At 41.5% G+C, this 9,519-nt stretch overlaps 1 protein-coding gene across 1 annotated transcript in view; it reads left to right on the top strand.

Moving 5' to 3' along the window:
- The first annotated feature begins 982 nt into the window (after positions 1-982).
- Positions 983-9,519, top strand: part of WDFY2 (WD repeat and FYVE domain containing 2) — a 164,885-nt gene continuing 156,348 nt past the window's right edge. The window contains exon 1 of the mRNA XM_004680236.2: positions 983-1,470. Within this exon, the coding sequence (XP_004680293.1) occupies positions 1,334-1,470 (137 nt within the window). The 5' untranslated portion in view covers positions 983-1,333. The remainder of the gene's footprint in view (positions 1,471-9,519) is intronic.

Here is a 9,519-nt window from a genome sequence, read left to right as displayed (position 1 = left end):
ACATACAGAGCTCGAGAGCTCTTTCGAGGCATTTAACTTTCACACAATAATGACAATTACTCTTATCATCTCTGAAACAAGTTAAAAAGGTTAGATTGCTGGGGAATCAAGTCAAGAGCAGAAGTGGTTCCTTCAAGAGGCTGGGAGAGTAGGAAGAGTGAGATGTAGGGTATAGCCCTCACTTGAACCTAAAGTAACCCTGAGCTATTAACTTGGTCACCTGAGAAAACGAGGTTGACACTGCGTCTGATCTCTAAGCTCCCTCAGAGATGCTTGAGAAATTCTTTTTTCACCCTTGGAGTTTCCAGTCTTCTGTCGTATGGGAAGACCTAAACCGCCCAGGAGTAATCGCCTGCTCAGTCGGGAACTATCACTCAGAGACTGGTTCGGGACACTATTTGGCCAATTGCTTTGGAGGCCGCCATGTTCCTTAGATCAGGATAACTGAGACGTGGACGATAGGTTATTCCAGGACAAGATGAGGAAGTTCGGAGAAACTACAACTCAAGGGGCTCAAACGGTACCCCTCGCAGCCTGGAGCGGGTGCACTTCGGTAGCGGACAGCGGCCCGGGGCCACGCTTCATTGTTTCAGCAGTTCAGGAACCGTGCGCATGCTCAGTCATCCCAATTAGTTAAGCTTTCCTTCTCGCGGAAATACTCTTTCAGGTTTTTTTCTTGCCGCGCTTTTCCCCGCCCCACCTCCGCCCTCTTTTCAGGGATTTTTAGAGGGGCGGGGCCTCTGGCAAGCGCGTTCACCGCGAAGTGTGCACGCGCGTTCACGGCCGATTAGAGAGGGAGGGAACTAAACACTGGGTGTGGAAAGCGGTGGAGGGTACGAGGTAGGGGAGGGAAAGCGCATGCGTCCTAGCAGCACGCGGTAGGGCTTGGAGTAACGGTGGAGGGGCGGGGCGGAAATGAGCTGTGAGCTGACGCACGCGCATTGAGCTACTAGCGCCCGCCTCCTTTTCCAGGTTTGCCCTCCTCCTCCAGCGCCGTTCCGGAAGTGCAGCCGCCCTCGCGCCCACCAGCGGCCACCCCCTGCGGCAGGCCCCGCCCCTCCAGGCTCCGCCCCTTAGTTCTCCGCCCCTTGGCTCTCCGCCCCCTCCTTTGGTGGTTGAGCCGGGTTGCATCCCTGGCGGTGGCGGTTTCGGTACCCGAAGCCGGGAGCGCAGAGTCGTTCCCGGAGCGGCGGCCAGGCTATGATCACCGGTTCCCGGTGTCCCGCTCCGGCCAACCATAGTCCTTGTCTTAGCCAGTTCCAGTGTTCGAGCGGTCTCAGCCCGGCCTCGCAGCGTGGTTGGCGGCGGCACCCCTGGCGCGCCCCCTCCTCTGATGGCGGCGGAGATCCAGCCCAAGCCACTGACCCGAAAGCCGATCCTGCTGCAGCGGGTCGAGGGGTCCCAGGAGGTGGTGAATATGGCCGTGATCGTGCCCAAAGAGGAGGGCGTCATCAGCGTCTCAGAGGACAGGTACGGACTACTGCCCCTCGGCCGCGGAGAGGGGCGGGACCGACCGGCAGTCCAGAACCCGTGTCTGGGACTGTGCTTCCACGTAGGCGCAAGTGTAGACGTGCTCCCTCAAGTTTTTATTTTAATGCGCATCCAGGTTCTGGCGTTCCGCTGCGCGCCGCCGCGGCTAAGATGCTTGGAGATACACAAGCGGGACAGCGGCGTGCGCTCTGGCCTCTCCCGTGGCGGGATGGGGCTTGGGTCGCCCTTGAACTAACAGTGCGCGGGTCACTGGACCGTGGTCCAACTCGGAGGAAAGGAGGGAAAAGGAAGAACTGCCCGACCCTTTAGGGCTATGTGTGTGTGTATGTGTGTGTGTACGCGCGTGTGCGCGCGCGCGATGGTCTTTGGACCTTGATCCAACTCCGAGGACAGAGGAGAGACGAAAGAGCTGTGGGACCCCTCAGTGCAGTGTATGGAGGATGCTGCCAGCGGCCTTTGGAATTTAAGGGTCTTTGAATACTCTGTACAGTTCTTAGGGTTCACAAACTGAGAAAGAAGTGTCACTTCCATCTCCCATAATTCCTACCCATTCCCGATCTCCCGGACATCGCAAGCTGAATTCAGTGAATATTGCAAGTTTATAAGGGATAACTGGGCTTTCTCCGTAAAGTATGGGTGTACTCCTATCTTTTGCCTTCCTTTTAATTTCTTAGCGCTCAAGGGAAAACGCATAGAGTTTGTAAGGGACCATTGCCGCAAATAGCTCTTGAGTTCCTTCCCTTAGCTGTTTCCTTTCTTTTTGCTTAATTTTGCAGAAGTGGAGCATGTTGTTTGCCTTCATTAGTCTCTCTTGTTTTTCAGACAATAGAATTTTTGTTTTAACTTAATATCCCTTAATACGCAGAAATTAGGCTGACAGTACTAATCTTCATAGGAACGCTGCTTTAATTTAGCAGTTAGAATAATCTATCTGGAATTGTTACTGTCTGCCTGATATTATTAAGTAGCATTCCAAAAAGTGTAATATGGTATAGATGTTTGACAGGGGCCTTATCATTATAACAGTAGTTAGGGGTTTTTTTTAAATGAAAATTCAAATTATGCTGAGAGAGAGAATTTTTTGTTTTGTGACTCAAAATTGCAAGCAGAGGTATAATAGCAAGGTATTTATTGCTGTCTTTATTGTCATTTGACCTCTTTGCATGTAGTGTGCCTCAATAAATTTGCTTGATAGATTTATTCACATTGTACATTTTTCATGTTGTAGATTATTCAGTTTAACTGGGATGAATATATTAGTGACATGTTCTTGTCAACATGTTCTTATCTACATCGTATTCGGTACAAATGGCCAAATGGCACTTGATTCATTTTCCATGCAGGTTCAATAGAAAACACTGTAAACATAAACCACTGACAAGCAGTTTGCAATGAACAGAAGAAATTCATGGCTGAAATGGAATACTTGAATGTAGAAACCTTTTGAAGTTCACAAAAATCTTTATGTATATTTAATTTTCTGGTAGAGGCATAACTTATTATTTCTGGACTGCTTCTGAACCTAGAATTTTTTTTTTTTTTTTTGGTCACAGGATTGTGTTTAAAGGAAAATACTGATAGACATCACTTTCTCAGTCCTAATAAATTTTTCTTAACTAGTTGTTAGAGATGAACCGGCACAGTGTAACTGTATTCATGAATAAGTTCATTGAATCAAATAAGAGGACTAAGGTAATTAAACTTAATCTACTTTTTGCTTTGGTTGATGGTTGCAGAGTAGAGAGATAGGTTTTCATAGTTTCTAAAACTCTTAACAACTTCATTTTATGCATGAGAAAGTTCTAAATTTATGCCAGAATTCATGTAGGTGATGGTGGAGCCAGGCCTAGCTCCTAGGTGTTCTGATTCACATTCAAGTGCAGTTACCTCAAAGGAAATAGCTAGTGGGATACATTTCAAAGTATTTGGAAAAACTGAAATAGCATCTCTGAAAGAGCTGAAGGGTAAATTTCATTTGATTATAGTACAAAAGAAATGCAGTGTTTAGCTATATTGGTTTTATTTTCATTTAATCTAATTTATAATGTTAAAATAGAAAATATTTGATTACAGTTACTGTTAATTAAATAAGACCTATCATTAAAGTCAGGATTATTCTTTATATATATTTTATTGTTACTTATATCAACAAGTATGTTTCTGTAGGTCATATACTCACACATGAAAATAACTTGGTTATTTAGAGTTCAGTTTCAATTATGGTTTTCCTTAATAGAGAATTGATCTGTATTCTTGCTTCTCAAAACCTACTGTTAATATTACTTGACTTAATGCTAAAGATTTGAAGGTAGACTATTGATTTTTATCAAAACCTACAAAGCCATTGCCATTAATTGCTTCAGATGAAGGCTTCAGATGAAAACATCTTCATTCCTGAACTGTTAAGTTAAGCCACAATGATGTTCCATTCTGAACAGCAATGTTCTATAAATTCCTTTGAAACCTTGGTTACTTCTAATCTCTGACTCCTGATAATCTTTACCTATACCTTTGAAAAAACTTAATATTAAAAATAGCTGTTCTCTACTTTTTTTCTTTATGATTTCTTTAAGATGTTATGGGATCTTGTTAGGGCTGTTGTAATACTTGGACACAATAAACCTTCAATTAAGTTTGTTGTATCAGTGACTGATCTGTTTTTGTTGTAGTTCCTGAAAGTACAGCACCTTAATTATTGCAGACACTTAATTATTATTAAATGGCTTTTTGGACAGACTGTGAAAGTCCTATGTGGACACATGTACACTATGGGAAAAGTGTCAGGATATCATTTGATAGAGTTAAAACTTAGTCTCTGCACTTTGCTCATCTGAACAATGCTGGGAGACACAAAATAGATAAGAAAGGGGAAACAGTAGAGTTGCCATGGAAGCCTGGCCAGAGGTCCACATGACCAATAGGAAATAGGGCAACCAACCAGACAGGACACCTCCTGTGTGCAAGTCTCACCACAGCCTGATGTCCCTGTCTGTGATAGCAACTGGCAGAGACTGACTTTCTCAATTATGAAGCAGATTATAGAAGAGAGCCCCAAACCCTTCTTCCTCTCCCATCTCACTCCCTGCTCTCCTGTAGTATATCTCAGTAGATCTGCCTTTTCTGTTCTCCACTGCCTCTGGTGAATTCATTTACCCCTGCTCTTCTGATCCAACACCCAGAGTTTCTTTCCTTGCAACATTTTGGTGGTCTGGGTGGGAAAATCAAGTACAGGACCTCATATTCCTTCTTTTGGTTACCAGTGAATTGCGAGTAAACCTTGGAGCAGCTGATCAACTAATGTTATCTCGCTGGGATACACCCAAACATTTTGGAAAGTTTTCAGATCCCCAAAAAGACCACTGTGACCTTGTAGATAGAGAAGAAAACCTTTTCTTTCTTCAAAATTCCTGGTGTGCTGTTGGGTTTGTGGATGACAACTGAAAGAAGTTAGGGTCAGCACCCTGGTTTTCCCTGCAGCAAAAAGAATTGGACTTGATGCCTTAAAATTTTGAAAGCTCCTGAATTACTTCAGTTAGTCCATCAATAAATATTTCAGTTCATACTATGTTCCAAGCACATGTACACACTATATTGATAAATATGTCAAGGTTCTTTTAAGATGCTCTCAATTTAGTGGGGGAAAAATTTAGAACATAATAAAACAAAACCACAATTGTCAAGATTTAATACTGAGAAGAGCAGTCTCATATGGAAAAAATGGATTCCACAGTCCTTAACGTCTGTTTCTGAAATTTTGCCTTCTTTTCTTTGGAAAATTCTTTCTCCTCACTACCATCTTCACCCTATGCCTGCCTTTAGTAGTAGGTTGTTAGATAATACTTTAATCATCAGGCCTAAAAGTGGATTAAAACCCTTACCCTCATTTCATGCTAGCATAGTTAGGACAACCGGAAACTTAACTGGCTACCAAGGAAGGAATTATAAAGGAATATAAGAAATATAAAAAGTCTGACTTGCAAGTAGAGATTTCTGGTGCTGTTATAATACAGAGCATGTTCCTGGAACTCACTGGCCTTATCTGAGTCTATCTTTGCTTTGTTTGTAGCTGTAATGGATCTCTAAAGAACACACCCAACTTTGCTACTTTGAGTTCTTCATTTCTCACCTTGTTTCTGGATTGTCTTTTCTGAGTGATTGCATTCTAACATTCCTTATTTGGGAACTTCCACTTAATTTTGGCTAAGATCAATGTCAGCTTCTCAGAGGCTTCCTTGTCCAGAAGCAGCTTCTTCTCCAAGTAACAAATACCAGGAGACAAGTCTCTCTAGGATGAACCCAGTCTTAGATAGGTCTTATCTTTTGCTTGTTTCTTTTCATAAAGTTTCTTTTTAATAGTTACCTCTTTCTATAAGTTCTTTTGTACGCATGTCTTAACAAAAATCAGTTCACTTAGCATTCATATAGAGTTTCAGTAACTCGTGGCAATTACTATGAGACAATTACTAGAAATTGTTCCTTACCAGGAGTTTATACTTGTACAGTGGGGAAGATGCTGGTGGGGGGTTGGGGGGGGTAGAGGATAAGTTTTGTGCTGAAAACAGGTACAGACTGCCTTCTAGGGCTCCAAATATTTCCTCTGCTTATGGTAATAGGACTTACAGGATAAAGAGTAGTTCTTGAAACTGTCAGGGTAGATGTAAGGGTATTTTAGGTAGAGGGGAAAGAAATACTGGAATGGACTTGTGAACATATTGTTAATTTTTCTGGGAACACACCTACCTTCCTCCCAAGTCTAGTAGGAAAGACCAAAACCATCTTCACAACCTCTGTCCTACATGCAGGAAGATTCATCTATTGCCTATAAAGATAAAACAGCTTTCTTCACACTCATTGATGATCTTGCAGCTAGATACAGAAGATTTAGCAATGGAGTAAAAGGTTGTGAGTTTCCAAGAACCAAGCATTTGCATCTTTGCAGATCAAGGAAGATATTCTACAAGGAAGACATTAAATATTGCATTGCCTTCCTTTAACATCAGCACAACTTTAGGTGGGGACAACTTAGAACCAGAAGCCCCTCTATCCAGACAAATTACATTAATGTAAGTGAGTCACATCCCTACCTGTATAAATAATTCAAATTTGTTTTTATTGATACAGCTTTCAGAGTAAAATCTTCCACATTCTGATCCTCACCGTGGCTACCTAATAAACTCTTAATCTAACTATCCTTCAGACTTTCTTTTCAGTTAACAGATGGGTTTAAAGTACAGGCCCCAGTCAGTTTACTTGAATTCACAATCAGCTCTGAATGTCATACATTGAGGAATCTGGAAAATTTGTCTCACCAGGGGAATAACTGAGAGTGAAAATTCCCAGAACCTCTGGATGAAAAGATTGAATGTGTGGTGGTGGTGTTACAGGCTGACACCAAATCTGTTACAGGACAGGGAGAGAGGAGCACCCCTGAAGCCCAAAACCTGCCTGTTCTAAGTAGGTGCTGCCATCGCCGCAACAAGACAAAGCATGTAAAACTTTAATGAAAAGGGGCTTTAATACAGTAAATATACAATACGGAACACAAAGAATATAACTTCTAAATCAAACACCTGAAGTTACCCATCCCCCTCGTGGGCAAGTCAACCCAAAAGGGATTGGCCCAAAGCAAGGCCTGAAAGCCCGCCACTAGACTAAAGCACCTTCTGGCCGGGACCCATGGAAAAGGGTCAGAAATGGCCAGACAAATCTGGGAGGAAAAGAGCAAAATCAAAATCAATGTAAACATTGCCATAGTCACCTCCCTACAGGTCTCTCACGCACATCTGCCTTAACCAGTCCAGGGTCAGGAAACAAACATGGTTTTTTCATATGTTTGCTGCTCCATGTGGCTTCTTCGGGTCTCCTTCTTGTTCTCCATTCAGCTTCCTTCTTCTCTTCTCTCCTTTTTTTCTCCTTTTTCTCTGCTCAGCTCCACCCTCCTTCTGGGTGAGGCAGAAGGAGGGGAACTTCCCCTTTTCCTAGGGACCACCCTGTTACAGTGGTAGGGTATTGGGAGACTGCAGAGGCTGAGGATAAGACTGAGCTGGAAACTGGGTAAATGCAACTTTATTTTCTGACTGTTCAAAACCAGTTTATGCTACCCGATTATGATGTTTGTAAGCCCTGGGGCTAGATATAACCCCTACAATAGGTAAAAGGTAGTTAGACTTTAATTTCAGTAAAAAGAAATCTGATCCCCAGTGCCTAGCAAGAAGGAGATAAGCAGTATATTCCTTCTGTGAATGAAGTGAGCAATGGCTGATCATCTGTTGAGATAGGAATGGGCCTGAGGACAATGTGAGTTCCAAGCAAAGATTTGAACTGTGAGTAGGGAGGGTCACAACAAACAGAATGGTTGATGGGGGTGAGAAGGGACTGGGATCAGAGAGGGGTTGCATTTTTTTTTTCTTTTTTTAATTTCTAGGTCTTTCCCCCTCATTACACCTCTGTCTGAACTACTATGATACTACCTGGCCATGACTGCTTGACCTTATTGTTGAAAAGATAGGTTAAATATTTGTTTCTTTTTATAAGTCCTCATGCTGTTGGTTCATTTGCCAGTGTTACTTTTCATTGTGAAGTTGCACTATCAGTTCTCTGGTTGAAACCACGAGTTTCTCTAATGTTTGACGGTTGTTGACTTGGTGGAGTTTAATGTACCATAGATTATGGAACACTTTGCATCAAGAAAAAATTTTTCAAATATAACTCAGAGTTCCCCCATAGTGCAGGCAATGGTTCTGAAAGTTGAAGACCTTTTGGAATGATGATGTGAGATCCGTAAAGTCAACAAAAGGAAAACCCATTTGAACTAATGTGGAGTGTGTCTAGTCTCAATTTAATGACATAAAATTAATAAATTTTCAGTTATGCTTGTGACATTCAGTGCTTGGGAATAATAATTGCTGGTTTCAGTGTCCCAAAGAGGGAATTTGCCCCCATATGATTGTTAAAAATTAGACCTTTACACTGAATTCAGAACTTTGAGGCAGTTTTTATGCCAGTAAATGTGTCTGGAAACAGGCTGCCTCTGTCTCCAAAGGTCACTATACAGAATGACTTTTTAAGAAAGTAAGTCACTATGGAAAAGCCTCTCACCAGGAGAAGACTTGGCTTCCAATGACCCAAAGCACTCGTGGGTTCTAAATTTCCTACATAATTTTTATAGTTCAGCCAGATTCTGTGTGGTACCATAAGATTTTAATCTGCATGTGTTCATCTGGATATCATAAAACAATGGAAACTTTTAGAGTAGTAATTCCGGTTTTCCTAAAGTGAGTGCTTCTCAGCTAGTGTAATTGTAACTGACTGCCTTACACTTCAAATGTTAGTAACTTACTTGAAAAGAAAAATAGATAAAAATCATAGACTGCTAAGTAGTCAGAAGTGATCAGAGAACTGACCTTTTCCAGTAAACCAAGTACAAACTTGAAAAAAAAGAAATACTACATTTTATACTTGTGAATAGCATCTTCCCATGGCTCTGTTTTCACTTTGAATTTGGCTTTGAGAGGGAGGTATTTTGTTTGTAATTGAGAATCACCTTGATGTCATTAAAAACTAGTAATTGTGGAGAGATTAAAGCACTTAATGACACAAGTCAATAACAAAATTGTGGCTTGAGGATATTTCCTGAAGTACCATGAAAGGATATATTATTTTTAGTTTTACATATATAGTCCTAAAGGAAAGTACAACAGTTAGCCTAGGAATTCCCTAACAGAAGAACTTCCCTTGTGCAACTTACACTAGCAGTCTCTAATATTTTTTTCCAAAGGGCAGAAACCTCATCCACAAGCTTCATTTAGTCAATAGTAAAAATTAATTCAGAGATGTAGAAACTAAAACAATAAGACCAAAAAAGAAAAAGTCATCTATTTGTCTTCTGGCAACATACAGATATAGTAAGGCTATTTACCATACATCCTAAGATATTCAGATACATGTCTTACACTTCATTGTTTACCTTTTTATTTTTCACATGGAAGGCATTTGCTTTTTTCTTTTCTAAGATTTATTTATTTATGC

Source organism: Condylura cristata, unplaced genomic scaffold (assembly GCF_000260355.1).
Source record: "Condylura cristata isolate star-nosed mole 26May11 unplaced genomic scaffold, ConCri1.0 scaffold00010, whole genome shotgun sequence".
NCBI classification, from domain to species: Eukaryota; Metazoa; Chordata; class Mammalia; order Eulipotyphla; family Talpidae; genus Condylura; species Condylura cristata.
The sequence above is the reverse complement of the archived record's forward strand: the minus strand, read 5'-3'. Positions and strand labels throughout refer to the sequence as shown.